Source organism: Hemicordylus capensis, chromosome 3 (assembly GCF_027244095.1).
Source record: "Hemicordylus capensis ecotype Gifberg chromosome 3, rHemCap1.1.pri, whole genome shotgun sequence".
NCBI classification, from domain to species: Eukaryota; Metazoa; Chordata; class Lepidosauria; order Squamata; family Cordylidae; genus Hemicordylus; species Hemicordylus capensis.
The window spans coordinates 324,402,218-324,419,045 of NC_069659.1; the positions used below are offsets into that span (position 1 = coordinate 324,402,218).

The following is a 16,828-nucleotide window of genomic DNA, read 5'->3' on the forward strand; positions in this document are numbered from 1 at the left end:
CCACCCAACATTTTCTTTAACCAAAAGCAGCTGTGGAAGCTAGAGTCTTGAAGGGAGGATCAGGGGGAAGTGGGCTTCCCTCCCCCATTCCAGCTGCTTTTCTGTTCAGTGGCTGACATCCAGACTAACACTGTGCAAGCTGGAAAACATTTAGCACATGCAATGGGGGAGGAGCAATTTTCACTGATCTCCCCTTCCCTGTGCGTCCACTATGCCTTCTGAAAATCTGTCCCTGAGAATACGTATGTGGCTGCTCTTGCTAAAAAACAAAACCTAATTTAAAAATACACACAATAGAGCAGTGTTTTTCAGTGTTTTTGGAGTCATGGATCAGTACATTCTTTGCACGCAGTTTCCCAGACCAGCAGTTAGTAAAGGGGTCACCTCCCTCGCCCCCAGCCCCGGACATCCCCCAAAACAATTTCAAGCGGGGGGGGGGCACCACGAGCTCTCCGGAGCTCATTTCTAGGCAAGCAGCCCTCGCTGCTAGGATAGCGGTCATTTCGCTTCCTCAAAATGAATGTAATTCCAGCAGTGAGTGCTGCTTGCCTAGGAATGAGCTCCTAAGAGCTCGGCTGGGCTCTGTGGATTCTGGGCCCTGCCCCCTTTGCATGTGTGCGTGCATGACATGCGCACATGCACTGTCTACTTCCAGTACGATGCTGACTGGGGTGGCAAGGAGCTACGCTGCCACCCCGCGTCAATGATTTTCGGGAGCGCGCTGGTGGGGCAAATGCGGCAGGGATGGTGAGCACCCACCCTGCTCCTTAAAGTAACCCCCGCCGACTCCAAACTGGTTCGAACATACCTCCAACTGGTTCGGTGCTGTACTTCCAAACCGGTTCTGTGGTCTGTAGAAGGACTGCCGAACGTGCACATCCCTACTTCTCTCCTCCCCTCAAATCAATATGGTTGCTGGTCACCCAGTTGGGGGAGGGAGGGCCCATCTCCAATGAAATAGGGTAGATGGATGGAGGCAGCTCCTCACCCTGACTCTCCTCTCTTCCCCTCAAAACAAGATGGTCTCTGGGCACTCTCACAGTTACAGTTTTTAAGCCTGTGAGCCCTTGGTGCTGAGTTTTCTTCGTGACCTCAGCTGGAATAAGGGAGCTGGGTGGTAGCAGCTCCACAGTCCCATGTGTCTCTCTCATCTCCTCCCTTCAGAGGAAGATGGTCCTTGGTCCCTCTGTGGTAGCATTTGGGGAGGGAGGGGCCACCTCAGCTGGAACATGGGAGCTGGAGGGTGGCAGCTCCACAATCTGTGTGTCTCTGTCCTCCCCTCAGAGCAAGATGGTCCCTGTCACTCTGTGGTATCAGTTGGGGAGGGAGGACCTTATACTGAGTCAGACTACCAGTCTGTGTACAGGCTAGCATGATTCTGTTCCAGTTCGTACTAAAATTAATACTTTGGATACAGTTTAGAACTATTTCCCCATCCCTTAGATACTACTGGAGTCATCACCTTAAAGACTTCAATTATTAATTGCTGGAATTACTTTTAAAAACCCAAGAGAGGCAAAAGAAAATACTTCTGACCATTGGCAGGAGATCAAAGATTGAAAGGTTAAGTTAATTTTTATTCAAACGCTGTCAGCTGCATTTCACTTGTTTGTGAACTCTTGTACCAGGGCATGCAATTAAATTAGATATGTTAGCAATAAAACCAACTGTTGGTTTGTTTTCATTCCCTTTTTAGCCACTCTGTGTGAGTAAGAACCACATCGCACTGCAAATTGTAAGTTACAACACAGTGTGTCAATGTATTGTCATGACTAACAGTTTTGTGCTTTTTTTAAAAAAAATCCATGTTTCCTCTTCACTGGGGAAAAAAATAGCCCTTGTTAGGTAGGAGGAACTTGAAATTTCCATTCTTTTCTGATTTCAATAACTGTGCTTTCTCCTCCTCCTTCTTTCCAGACTCTGGGTTATGGGCAAGTCAGAAAGTCAGATGGATATAACTGAAATGAACTCTCCAAAACAAAAGAAAAAACTGCGATGCAGCGCCTTGGAAATCGGACTCGCTGTTGTGGTCATTCTCCTTGCAATCGTAGCCATCACCATGATCATTCTGTATGCGACCTATGATGGTAAGAAAAAACTCATTAAACTATCATTTCAGGGGCAAAGGTTTATTATTTATTTATTTATTTATTTATTTATTTATCATATTTTTAATACCTCCTGATATGTACCTCTCTAGGCAGTGTACAAAATTTAAAATAATATTTAAAAGTCAACGCAGATTCAAATACTAAAAGACCTAATAAAAACAATAGTATAAAACAGTTATTAAAAGCTTGTGAGAACAGGAGAGTCTTGGGGGTCTTTTAAAAGCATGAAATGCAAGGGATAGTGAATGTGCTACAATCACACCAAGAAGGGATTGATTAGAATACCCTGGTAAAAGATTTTAATACACCTGAGCTTGCAAGTTGGGCCATTTTTGCCACTTCAGCTACTAAACTAGAAAGCAGTCCATGTTTCTCTTATGGCCCCAATGTTTTAAATACTTTTTAAAAACTACATGATATACTTTTTATAATAAGTTATGCATAAAAGTTGCTGATCCATAGAGGGTTTTTTTTGAGAATGGCTGCACTATGAAAACTTGTGAGGTTTCTATAATTTTTACAGAATGTAAAAATAATTTGCAGACTTTAAATAGGCTACACTATTAAAACAGAGCATGCTCCAACAAAAAGGAGCAATTGCAAGCCCCACTGGGTCATCTGGCACATCAGTGGGACTTCCAGAGTGCTTAGCCTTGCCTGCATTGTGACTGTGATGCTGGTAAAAACAACAACAATGTCTCTACTGGAAAAATCTGAAATAGTTGCCTGCCAGACTCAGTATGATGACAAGTACAAAAAAACCCCAAACAAACGTAACCTACCTGCCTATTTAGACATATAAAACTGTGTCTATAATAATTGCTCACTAAGGGCCAAATCTAACATGACATTAATCATGTTGTTTAACCGCCCCCGCCCCGTGTGTGTGTTTGTGTGTGTGCGCGCTTTAATGTAAACAGCAGTAAGTTTAATTAAGACTCCAATTTTATGCTTAAAAACACATATGCAGGGCCATATAATGTGATTAAGCTGAAGGCTACATGGCTTTAAAATAAACAAATGTATAAAAGAACCAGGAGGGGTGGAGGAATCAAAATAATAATTTTCTAATCCTAATTGGCGCAGTGGGGAAATGCTTGACTAACAAGCAGAAGGTTGCCGGTTCAAATCCCTGCTAGTATGTTTCCCAGACTATGGGAAACACCTATATCGGGCAGCAGCGATATAGGAAGATGCTGAAAGGCATCGTCTCATACTGCGTGGAAGGCGGCAATGGTAAACCCCTCCTGTATTCTACCAAAAGAAAACCATAGGGCTCTGTGGGCGCCAGGAGTCGGAATCGACTTGATGGTACATTTTACCTTTTTACCTAATTTTCTTGAATTATATATGAAATTAAGATTGCTAGTTCCATACACCGAGAGGGCTCCTGTATCTTCAAGAGTTGTATAGAAGTTCACCAGGAGGCTTTTCAGAAAACAGGCTTTATTTGGGGCATAACGGATACTCCGACCTATAGGAAGCTGTCATGTAGCAAGTCAGACCATTGGTCCATCTAGCTCAGTATTGTCTATGCAGATTGGCAGAGGCTTCTCCAAGGCTGCAGGCAGGAATCTCTCTCAGCCCTCTCCTGGAGATGCCAGGGAGAGAACTTGGAACCTTCTGTATGCAAGCATGCAGATGCTCTTCCCAGAGCGGCTCCATCCCCTAAGGGGAATATCTTGTAGTGCTCACACATGTAGTCTCCCATTCATATGCAACCAGGGCAGACCCTGCTTAGCAAAGGGGACAATTCATGCTTGGTACCACAAGACTTGCTACCACAAGATTTGTTTTACCCTGGACATAAATCGGGCTAGGTTCCAATACGGATGGGGAAACCCGAATCATGTGTGAAGTGCTCTCTGAAATATCGCACAGACTTGGGGAGTAAATCTGGCCAATGCATGAATGCACACCCACCCTCCCAAAGTAAAGCTGCAGTAAAGGTGCCATCTAAAAAAGCTCCAGGTGCATCTTTTCTGATCATAGTGCTGTACTGATCCAAGTCTCATCTAGTAGAGTTTCTGGTTCTGTGCAACTTGTAAAAGTAACTCTTTCTGGGTCTGGACCTTCGTTCCTTGTAACAGGGATTCCTAGTTGTTGAGCACAATTCCCATAATCCCCAGCCAAAGGGAACTGCAACTGTGGATGATGGGAGTTGTAGTCAGCAACATCTGGGAATGCTTGTTACAGGGAATGCTCGTCAAGACCTGGACACCCAGGAGAGGTGATGGTTGAGGTTGTAAGACTCCAGAAGGACTAGGTTCGAGCCTTTCTGCATCATGGAAGACTGACACAGAAAAATGTGTGACCAGGAATCATGTCGAAACTTACGTTTTTGTAGCAATGCTAGTGCAGTGTAGTCAGGGGCGTAGCAAGGTTGGAGTGGGCCCAGAGACAAAATTTTAAAATGCCCCCCCTCACTGAAGCTCAGCTCATGAAGTAAAGAAATCTTAAATGAGGCGGAATAGTGGTAACAAAAAGCATAGCTTTTAATACACACATACACATACACATACATATGTGCCACAATAGAACATAGTCCTAAATTATTTTTAAAAAGGTTTTGTAAATTGTGGACGATGCCAGTCATTTAATGGGACTAGAGAAAGACCTGCTGTTCTGGTAGCTCCAGGTCTTAACACTCACATCATTTTCGAAGGATGAATACAACTGAAGGAAGCCCGGGCAGGTGCACAGCTGGGGGAGTCAGTCATGTGACTTGCCTCTGGGGGCTCCCCCAAGGCTGTGGGCCCCCAGACAACTGTCTCCCCTTGCCCTATGATAGTTATGCCCCTGTGTAGTGGGGCATGAGCATGAGAAACCCTCTCACAGGGGCGGCCCAAGGATTTCTGGTGCCCCAGGCAAAGCCTGGCTTTACATTTATAAACTGCCTCTGGATGGGGTGGTTTATACATGTAATTAATAATAATAATAACAAGAACAACAAATAAATAAATAAATAAATAAATAAATAAATAAATAGTGCCCCCCATCGCCTTCGCCCACATGGGCAAATGCAAATTTACCACATGGGCAGATTCTCCCCCCCCCAACTTTATTTTTATTAGTTTTCTGCATATCAAAGTGACTTCCAGTTCATCTTTCAACATAGTTATACTAAAACATCCATATTTGTTCTCATGTAAATATTTTCTTCATATTTATATATCTAGTTATTATGTCCTAGTCCTTGTTTTCATCACCATAGTAATCTATTAGTTTCATTACTACAACAAATTCCCCAACTGTTATTTTTACATTTCAACCCCCGTTAATAAATCCAAATTCACATTGTTTTTCATATACTGCAAAAAGGGTTTCCAATCTTCTACAAAGTTTTCTACTGTATATGACTATCTCTTACTAATACAGTAGGTTTTGCTGGAATTTCCGCAGAACTCCATTTCTGAGCAAGAATCATTCTAGCCGCCACCGTAAGATATAGAAATAAATTTCTATTTTCTTTCGAGATTTCTTCATCAGTTATGCCCAACAGAAAGGATTCAGGTCTCTTATGAAATACACATTTAAAAATCTTTTTAAGTTCATCATAAATCATATCCCAAAACCTCTTTACCTCTCTGCAGGACCACCACATGTGGTAAAAGGACCCCTCGCTATCTTTACATCTCCAGCACTTATTAGATACATTTTTATACATCAAAGCTAGTTTCTTAGGTGTTAAGTACCCCCTGTACATCATTTTTATAAACTTTTCTTTTAAATTATAGCACGCTGTAAATTTAAGATCTTTCTTCCATAGCTTCTCCCAGGCCTCTAAGTTGATATTATGACCTACATCTTGTGCCCACTTTACCATTGTTGATTTTGCCACTTCATCTCTTGTTTCTTCACATAACAGATTGTACATTTTGGTAATTAGTTTTACATCACTTTCACATAACTCTATTTCAAATTTTGATCTCCGCTCTTCAAAGTCTATTTTCAATTTTAAAAAAACAAAAACAAAACTCATTTAACTGATAATATTGAAACCAGTTAGTAACGCTATCTTTTAGTTCTTCCTCCTTTTTCAATTCCCATTTATTATCACACTTGTTCAACACTTCATTATATGTCGGCCATCTGGTTTTCATATTCACTTCTTTACACATAACAGCTTCTAGCAGAGATAACCACAGAGGTACCTTGTTTTCTAAGTATTTCTTATTTCTTTCCCAAACTATTATCAAACTTCTTCTGATGTAATGGTTAAGAAAGTCCCTCTGTACTTTGGTCTTTTCATAAAATAAATACCTATACCACATGAGCAGATTCAAGCAGGCGGGCAGTCCCCGTCGCTTGCTTGGCTACTCACTTGCTCTCTTCAGTGCTCTGCCTCCACCCGCCTCTCCTGCTGCTGCCAGGGCAGCTGGCTTGCTGTGGCAACGTCATCATAATATGCTGCAGCAGGCTGGCTACCAATTAGAATCTCCTGTGGCAGGCTGGCTCCACAGCAGGGGCAGCAGAGGCAGCCAGCAAGGAGAGCAAGTGGGTGTGCGATGGGGATGGGGAGTGACCGCTCAATCACTCACCCACTTGCCTGCTCATTTACCCACTTACTCGCTTGCTCGGACAGGAAGTACCCACCTGCAGGGCGCACGTATGGGTGAAGGGGGCAGATGGTGGCAACGTCTACCACTGCTGAATGTTCTCCTCATCCTCCTTGTTGCTGTGGCCATCAGCGACAGAGCGGCAGGCAAGCACCCATGCCCCAGTGGACTATACTTTCGGCTCACGGGCCAGCATGTGACCCAGGCCATCTGTGCCCTTCCCTGCTTGGCACCCTAGGCCACCACCTATTTCACCTGGTGAGCACGCTGGCCCTGCCCTCTCAGATTCAGCTATGAAGCAAAGCAGTCCTTTTCAGCCTAAACTCCCTCACGGGATTGTTGTGAAACTCAGTCACTGCCCCATGCTTCTAGAGGGAAGGATGGAATACAAATGTAAATAAATAAAAAGCCCTATAGATCAAACAAGGAAGACCCCAGGCATAACTTCAAATGGGTAAAAGCAGCAAATGTAAGACAGGATGGCACTGAGGTAATGACAAACTGGTCGAGTTTGCTGTGGTCCTTCTGTTGATCTCCAGGTAGGGCTGAGAAAGATCTCTGTCTGAAACTCTTCGGAACATAGGAAGCTGCCATATACTGAGTCAGACCATTGGTCTAGCTAGCTCAGTATTGTCTTCACAGACTGGCAGCAGCTTCTCTAAGGTTGCAGGCAGGAATCTCTCTCAGCCCTATCTTGGAGAAGCCAGAGAGGGAACTTGGGACCTTCTGCTCTTCCCAAAGCGGCTCCATCCCCTGAGGGGAATAACTGACAGTGCTCACACTTCTAGTCTCCCATTCATATGCAACCAGGGTAGACCCTGCTTAGCTAAGGGGACAAGTCATGCTTGCTACCACAAGACCTCCTCACACCAACCATTGGACCAACCATTGTCAGTCAGTTTCAAGAATACTGAGTTAAATCAGTGATCTTCACTATTTTCCAAGTGGCAGCCACTTTGGAAACAAATCTACAATGTGATTTTACCCTCACATGTCTAGAGCAGGACTTACAGGGAGAAGTCACCATTAAACTCCAAGGTACTTATATCCAAATAAAATGCATGGGACTGAGCTGCATATGTCATAGCAGGGGGGTGGGAATCTAAAAGTAGTTATCGTATCAGTGCCACAGGTAATTAGCACATAGGCTCTCATAAAATAGCTTTATGATAACAGCAGCATACATACTGTATCACGCACTGACTGTGGAAGGGGGATGGGCCTGCGTAGCTTCTGCAGCTGTCAAGAGCTTGTCCTCACCACTAGCAGGGGGATTGCTGCATGCGCAATAATCTTCTATGTCTTTGCTCCTGTGCCGTTTCTGGCATTGGGAATAATGGCAGGAGTGGCACAGGAACGATAATGTACAGCTTAATGCACATGCAGCAGCCATCAACCCCACTAGCATCAGGGACAGTCTCACAGCTGCGGCAGAAGCTGCGCATGCACACACCCCTTCCATGGGCAGTGCACCGTGTGGTATGTAAGCCAGTTTCTGTAAGTCAGCAACCGTTTTATATGTATATTGGCACTCCGCTTCTTTATTTCATTTGGTGCTTTTTTTTAATCAGCTAGGTTCAAAATACTGAGCAGCAAAATAATTAAGGATGTATCCCATGATCTCTCTCTCTCTCTCTCTCTCTTTTCAGATCATGTTTGTAAAAGTTCAGATTGTATAAAATCAGGTAAGATATATATCGGTTTTCTGTTTAGTGTAATATATTAATTTATGTTTATGAATGTAATTTATCTCGGATACTATAAGAGGTATGGTATCATTCATTCATTCATTCATTCAATTTCTATACCGACCTTCCAGAAATGGCTCAGGGCGGTTGACACAGAGAAATAATAAATAAATGAGATGGATCCCTTTCCCCAAAGGGCTCACAATCTAAAAAGAAACACAAGGTAGATACCAGCAACAGTCACTGGAGGTACTGTGCTGGGGGTGGATAGGGCCAGTTACTCTCTTCCTGCTAAATAAAGAGAATCACCACGTTAAAAGGTGCCTCTTTGCCAAGTTAGCAGAGGTTCACTCTGAGATAGTGTTTCTTGAGCAGCAACTTCTTCCCCACCCTCCACCCATGTGGCAAACTGCTTTTAAAACTGAGGGGTAGGTTCATTCACTACCAGTTTTGAATATTAGCAGTAATCCATTGCAAGGAACTAAAGCAGGGGTTCTCAAAATTGGGTCCCCTGCTGTTGCTGGACTACAACTCCCATCATCCCCCAGCCACAATGGCCTTTGGCTGAACTAAAGCCAGGCTCAGCTTAGAGCAGCAGAGAGGTGCCTGGAGCACTTAAGGAACAGTACACCTTTATTGTGACAGATAGGAATTCCACTTTAGAGGAACTAGCCGGCTTAAGATTTTGATAGGGAGTTGAACTAGATCAGATGTCCCATACCACTCCTTTGCTAAAGCAACACCCCTCCAAAAAAGCCACAAAATCATGGGAAGTGCAAACTGATGATCTTCAAGGTCCAGTCCTCCACAACTCTAGTTGATTAATCTACTGATTTAAACTGGTTATAGTTCATAGCCATAATCTAAATAAGTTTAATAAGTTCATGAATTCTACTCTTCCGCAACTGAAGCCACTTAAAATAAATTGATTAAATTAAATGTGGCTAGAAACATCAGAATTTGCTGAGTAATTAATTAAAGCACTCATTATGAGAGTAATGTCAGGTGTTCTGAACATGATCCATCTTCTGCAATTATGGGGATTTAAATTAGCTTTTCAGAAATAGCTAGCTTTGCAAATATGCAAATACAGGCAAACCTCATTATTCGTGGTACTGCTATATACGTTCTGCATTTCCGCAGTTGGAGAATATACAACCAACCTCAATATTCAGTGATATGAAAGGGTTAAAACCCACATATCTGCGGTACCTAGATGGCTGGAAATTACCTTCAAGGTCATTTTGAGCCACCATTTTGCTTAAAGGAGCTATTTCGTGACTCTTCTGGTTTTAAAAAAATAATCCATAATTTTTCGTGGAAAATTGGGCAAATTGGCAGTTTTGAGGGGCATTGCTGGACAGATGGAGACCCACGGAGCATGGTATAGCACTTTATTTTAATTATCTCTGCTGTTTTTTGCCTTTTTTCTGTCTTTTCCTGCCCTCCAGGAACCTAACCTCCCCAATCCTAATTCACTCATTAACTCGTTATCCACCGTTTTGTTATCCATGGGAATTGGTGGGAATGGAACCACCGCAGATAATGAGGTCCACCTGTAATCACTGGTCTGCAGATGTACAGTGTTATGGAGCTGTAAAGCTCTGCCCTGGTGCGGCTGTAGTCTCTTAAGGAAGTCCCGATGCTGCTATGAACGGTCAGTAGTGCAAGCAGCACTTACACAGTTTTCTCCGTTGGTGCTATTGCCCATTCTTACCAGTGCCAGGGCTGTCTTAGGAGTCAGCAACAGACCTGGAGTGCAGTGTTATAGCTCTATAACAGAGCCACTGAAATAGGTTGGACTACTGCTGTGAATGAACATTGTCTGTCTGAGTTGACAGACTCTAAACCTGAATCAGAAAGTAATTAAGATATAACACTACGGATTTTGATCATAGGAAGGAGTTGCTGTTTAACAACATTTAGAGGTGTAAGTAAGGCTGAGTAGAAATCAGGGGCAATTTTCATGGAAATATTTTTTGCTCCCTGTGAAACATTCTGCTTCATATCAGTGATAACTTGGATGTCCTGCAAAGTGGGGTGATAATGTGTTTTCATTCAAAGTGAGGGCAGGAAGCATTGCCCTCACTCAGATTTGGTGGCATAATGTCATTGCATAACCAGCTCTGATTAGCTGCATGATATCATTACATCTCATAGGCTACATGATTCCCTGATTGGCTGGCTTCTTTTAAAAAAAAAATGCACCAAAGCATCTACAGAGAGGGGCAATATACAGTATGTGAAATATTCCCGAAAGGCATGATGTCTTACAGAGACCCTATCAGAAAAGGCGGCTCTAGAGTGGGGGCAAAGGACAAGCACCCCCAACAAGTCATTTGCCACCCCACCTCCTCCCCCATTATGGTTTCAGAAATCTAATATGTTGGACACAGCTTGCCCACCCATAAATGCACTATGCCCCTTCTGTGTTCCCTTCAATATTTTTTTTCTGGTGCCAGCACTGCCTATCAGGCTCCTAGGGGCTCCTCTTTTTTTAACCAAAAATGTTTACCCATAAACATTCAGCTCAGTCCTATAATAGCTTGGCTTGGCCTTGGGTGATTGGAGTCACTACTCGTTAGCCCCCTTCAGCTGTAACATGGAACTGCGGGTCCGCACCCCACCTCGCCCCCCCCCCCGCTCTCCCATGCTTTCAGGCATGTAGAGGTGCTGCCCCTCTGCAGTCAGCAAGGCTGTGCAGGCTTCCTTCTTGACAGAAGAACAACATGCACAGCCAGTTGGGCCGGAGTGAGGGAGAAGCATCCTCCCTCAACTCCAGTTTTGTAGGGCCGAAAGGGAAACCGCAGTGCCAGCGTTCTGGTGTAACACTGGTGCCACAGAACCGGAGCTGGAGGTGCCCGAACCGGAGCTGGAGGTTCCCAAGGTTCAGAGTGGAGCTCAGGGAGGAAAACTACAGGGCCCTTCATGCCTTCAACTCCAGGTTCCCGAATTCGGACATGCATCCAAGGCAACCGAAGGTCAAGGGATCTCCAGTTTCCTGTTACGTCTGAATTTGGTGATTGATTGTAGATGGGCTAGTCTTCATCAGATGGAATTTCCTGCCTGTAATATAGGAACAATGGTAACCCATATTAAGACACTGTGATGACAAGCAACATAAACAAATATCATATGATAACATAACACACCAGCTTTCCTATCAATTTTGCTTAAAGCAGTGGACCTACTTAAAAAAGTAATTGCACAGCACAAGTTGAATATGAACAGTTCTTGCAGTTTCTCCAGTAGCCAAATTGGGGGTTATTGAGGAGTCAACTGCATTCAGTCTTCCATACCATAGTTCTTTGATCGACAAATGGGTTCATCAGAAGAATTGTTTGGATGGATTAAGAATGTATCTCTATAACAAATAAGGAGCAAATCATGCAGGCTGAATGACAGGGACAAATTCTGAGAGTAAAACTAGCAAAAATTGAATCATTATTATGGAAACCACTTGCTTTTTGAAAAGGGAGCATCCCTGTAGTTATTAATGGGGACTTGAAACTGATCCCTGCTCTGGCACTATAAAATAATTTGTGCCACTGTTTCTATCTTGACAGTCATCTAGTTTAGCCAGTCAAGGCTTCTGGTTTCCTGACCCAAAGGATGCAAAAAGCATTACAGTAGTAATTTGACACTGAAGTTGCAATCCTGTGCATTCTTATTTAGACAGGATATATGTCTAAATAAACATGCATAGGATCAGGAAATGAAATCAGTCTACAGAGTGAAAATGTATTCTTCACTGCAGTAATAGCCAACAAGGATTACTTGCAAATAGGATATTATATTATTAACGTTTTTCCAGGCATTCAAAATGTATATAATGAATAAGCAAAGGTTGGAGGGTGGAGTCTGCCACTGAGAGATCCCCCTCCCAATGAGGGTTGATTATCTGGGTTTTGAACACCTCAAAGGTGCAATTCTCATTCTGTATGAGAAAAGGACATCTTTTAAAGGAACATTCACAGTATCATTTTAGTATCACAGTATCATTTTATTCACTGCTCTGGCAAGCATGATGGCGTCAACAGAGCAGTATCAAGTTTCATTATAGACAGATTTAGGGTAGAAAAAGGTTCTGAGTGTCCTTTTAACCTCACTGGATGAAACTGCCAATGGTTGACACTCAAATCTGGGGTTAGATTTCCCACAAGACTGAACCAAGATGAAGTTACTAAACAATGGGATCCGCCCAGAATGATTACTGTATTTGTGGTTGTCATTCTTGGAATCAGCAACTGTGTGGAAGCTAACACGAAGAAATTTTGTTTTGTTTGGGGGACTGTTTACTTTTTTTTTTAATGTTTAAACCAGATGTGGTGGAAAGTTATTCTGTGCTGCGCAATAAGAAAATGAGGGAGCTATCTTAAGCCATCAGCAGCTCTACCTAGAATTATAAATGTTGGGGTGGGGGTGGAGTGCAAACACTTGTAGAGGCATTTCTTTAGCTCCGGACCCTCCCCTCATGAAGACTGTGAAGAACTCACTGGTTAACAATTGTTTATGTATTTCTATGTATTATGTGTTGTTGTTTTGTTTTGGCCATTGGCTGTAAATAAAGTGTCTATCTATTGTAACGCGAGGCCTCTCCATAGGCCTTTACTGTTTTGGTTTCAGGCCTAGCTGAGTCTTAGAACTGGAGTGAAGGGGTTCGAGCACCATTATTGTTGTTGTTGTTGTTGTTGTTTACACAGTCAGACAGGTGTTATTGACTGGTTTGTTTTATCCAGACATTGAGTCCTTCCCAAGGACCTGGGACTTGTTTTTCTTTCTTCTCGACTACAGTTATATCCAGGGTATTGTGTGGTAGATGTTTGTTTGTAGTCAGAAGCCCCATAATATTTTTACATCTTCATTTTCTACCACTTTTTCAATTTTATGGTCCCACCAATTTTTGGCTACAGGTAGCTTGTATTTTTTGCAGATGTTCCAGTGTATCACCCCTGCTACCTTGTAATGCCTTTCTTTGTAGTCAGTCTGTGCGATCTTTTTACAACAGCTGATGAGGTGGTCCACAGTTTCATCTGCTTCTTTACAAAGGCGGCACTTGCTGTTTGTTGTGGATTTTTCGACTTTTGCTCTTATTGTATTTGTTCTTAGTGCCTGTTCTTGTGCAGCCAGTATTAAACCCTCTGTTTCTTTCTTCAAGTTGCCATTCTTAAGCCATTGCCAGGTCTTGGTGATGTCTGATTTTCTACTTATGTAGTGCAAATATTGACCATGCAGGGGCTTATGCATGTAGTAGCTTAAGCAGTGAGGCACTGCCTCCCCCAGTGAAGCACTACCTTGGCGTGGTTGTGGGGCTTGTGTGCTCTGAGGAAGGTGAGAGCTATGCCAGAGGTCCAACCATACTGGAGAGGTCTCATCAGAGGAACCAGACGAAGAGTGCCTCTCCCATTAACAATATGGTGAAGTTTAACTTTAATAAATCTATACTGGATCAGTTGTTGCCCGGGTCAACAAGGACCGCGCCAGGTGCTGGAGTCCCTGGACATCTGGTGGCAAGTGGGCTACAGGACTCAAGATCTTCAGTTGAGCAACCAGGGCTGGAGACTGCAGGGTTACTGGAAGAAATGTCGCTTAACCGGAAAAAAATATATATATATATAAAATGCCAACAAGGTGGTAATAATAATAATAATAATAATAATAATAATAATAATAATAATTTAATTATTAATTATTATTAATTTTTATTTATTTATTGTTGTTGTTGTTGTTATCATCATCATTATTTCTTGTTTGCACAGTCAAACAGGTGATATTAACTGATCTGTTTTATCCAGACATCGAGTCCTTCCCAAGGACCTGGCATGCTAGAATTTTGTTATCAATATTGTTGTTGCTATAGGTATCGCTGCAAAATGTAGGCTATTCCCAATAAAGTTGCTTTTTGTAGTTGGCTGATGGTGATTTATGTGGCCCCTATGGTGTTGAGGTGCTCTTCAAGATGTTTTGGAATTGCAGCTAGGGTGCCAATTACTACTGGGATTATTTTGGTCTTCTTCTGCCACAGTCTTTCAATTTCAATTTGTAGATCTTTGTATTTTGTGGTTTTTTTCTGTTTCTTTTTCTTCTATTCTGCTTTTACTTAGTATTACTATGTCAATTATTTTGAATTATTTTTCTTTCTTCTTGACTACAGTCATATCTGGTGTATTGTATGGCAGATGTTTGTCTGTTTGTAGTTTAAAGTCCCATAATATTATTACATCTTCATTTTCTACAACTTTTTCAATTTTGTGGTCGCACCAATTTTTGGCTGCAGATAGCTTGTATTTTTTTTGCAGATGTTCCAGTGTATCATCCCTGCTACCTTGTAATGCCTTTCTTTGTAGTCAGTCTGTGCGATCTTTTTACAACAGCTGATTAGGTGGTCCACTGTTTCATCTGCTTCTTTACAAAGGCGGCACTTGTTGTTTGTTGTTGATTCTTCAACTTTTGCTCTTATTGCATTTGTTCTTAGTGCCTGTTCTTGTGCAGCCAGTATTAAACCCTCTGTTCCTTTGTTCAAGTTGCCTGTCTTGAGCCACTGCCAGGTCTTGGTGATATTTGATTTTCCGGTTATATCGTGCAAATATTGACCATGCAGTGGCTTATTTTTCCATTTTTCTGCTCGTTTCTTGACTTGTTCTTTCTTGTAGGCCTGCTTTGTTTTATTCGTGTTTAATAGTTTCTTGTTCTTGACCATTTGAAGTGCATCTTCTTCACTGTCCTTTATACAGGTGAAACTCGGAAAATTAGAATATCGTGCAAAAGTCCATTAATTTCAGTAATGCAAATTAAAAGGTGAAACTGACGCATTACATGCAAAGCGAGATAAGTCAAGCCTTAATTTGTTATAATTGTGATGATCATGGCGTACAGCTCATGAAAACCCTAAATCCACAATCCCAGAAAATTAGAATATTGCATGGAACCAAGAAGACAAGGATTGTAGAGTAGAACAATATCGGACCTCTGAAAAGTATACAGTGTACTGTGCTTGATTGGCCAGCAAACTCGCCTGACCTGACCCCATAGAGAATCTATGGGGCATTGCCGAGAGAAGGATGAGAGACATGAGACCAAACAATGCAGAATTGCTGAAGGCCTCTAATGAAGCATCCTGGTCTTCCATAATACCTCATCAGTGCTACAGGCTGATAGCATCCATGCCACGCCGCATTGAGGCAGTAATTGCTGCAAAAGGGGCCCAAACCAAGTACTGAATACATATGCATGCTTATACTTTTCAGAGGTCCGATATTGTTCTATTCTACAATCCTTGTCTTCTTGGTTCCATGTAATATTCTAATTTTCTGGGATTGTGGATTTGGGGTTTTCATGAGCTGTACGCCATGATCATCACAATTATAACAAATTAAGGCTTGACTTATCTCGCTTTGCATGTAATGCGTCTGTCTCATATATCAGTTTCACCTTTTAATTTGCATTACTGAAATTAATGGACTTTTGCACGATATTCTAATTTTCCGAGTTTCACCTGTATATTCTTCAAGGCCTCTTTTCTCCTCCTCTACTGTTTGATGGACTTGCAGCATTCCTCTTCCACCTGAGCTGTGAGGGAGGTATAGCCTATCTACATCACTGCGGGGGTGCAGAGCATGATTGATGGTCATTGATTTCCTGGTCTTACGATCTAGCATCTCTAGCTCTGCCTGGGTCCAGTCTATTATTCCTGCAGTGTATCTAATGATGGGTATAGCCCAGGTGTTTATGGCTAGTATGGTGTTCCCACCATTAAGTTTGGACTTTAGAATTTTCCTAACTTTCCTGATGTATTTACTTCCAATTTTTCTTTTCACTTCAATGTGTTTGTTAGCAGCCTGAAGAATGCCCAAGTATTTGTAGTGTTCTTTCTCTTCCAAGTTCTTGATGTTGTTTCCATTGAGCTGTTGTTGTTGTTGTTGTTTTGTTGTTAATTCAATTTCTATACCACAATTCCAACAATGACTCAGGGTGGTTTACACAGAGAAATAACAAACAAATAAGATGGAACCGTGTCCCCAAAAGGCTCACAATCTAAAAAGAAGCATAAGATAGATACCAGCAACAGTCACTGGAGGTACTGTGCTGGGGGTGGATAGGGCCAGTTACTCTCCCCCTACTAAATAAAGAGAATCACCACATTAAAAGGTGCCTCTTTGCCAAGTTAGCAGGGGTGACTTCACCTTCCAAAGTTGCTCACCTTCCTTCAGCCTCTGTTGACCTTCCAGTCTTACTTCAAAGTCTGGCTATAGCAGCCTCATCATTTGACTCTCCTATCCTTACATACCACACCCTGGCTTCCTCGCTCTATTCTTTACTCTCTCCTTTTCTCAATATGAACCTGCTTTCGTTCAGCTGCCCCTTTTTGTTCCCGTCTTTCACATGCAGCAGCCCTTCTTTACACAGCAAACCCTTTTCCAACCCATTCCAGCCACCAATTTACCCCTGACCCTGCCCAGATAAGTCCTTT

At 42.4% G+C, this 16,828-nt stretch overlaps 1 protein-coding gene and 1 long non-coding RNA gene across 3 annotated transcripts in view; one reads left to right on the forward strand and one right to left on the reverse strand.

The window, feature by feature from the left end:
* Positions 1-1,556: 1,556 nt before the first annotated feature.
* Positions 1,557-6,483, reverse strand: LOC128350836 (uncharacterized). Of its 2 annotated transcripts, none has more exons than XR_008319468.1 (2): positions 6,436-6,483; positions 1,557-2,079 (listed from the first exon to the last, which is right to left on the reverse strand). It is a non-coding gene; the product is annotated as an uncharacterized LOC128350836 (long non-coding RNA). The 2 variants fall into 2 exon arrangements; XR_008319467.1 differs by lacking the exon at positions 6,436-6,483 and adding an exon at positions 6,266-6,391.
* Positions 1,928-16,828, forward strand: part of MME (membrane metalloendopeptidase) — an 89,991-nt gene continuing 75,090 nt past the window's right edge. The window contains exons 1-2 of the mRNA XM_053309608.1: positions 1,928-2,087; positions 8,320-8,355. Of these exons, the coding sequence (XP_053165583.1) occupies positions 1,928-2,087; positions 8,320-8,355 (196 nt within the window). The remainder of the gene's footprint in view (positions 2,088-8,319; positions 8,356-16,828) is intronic.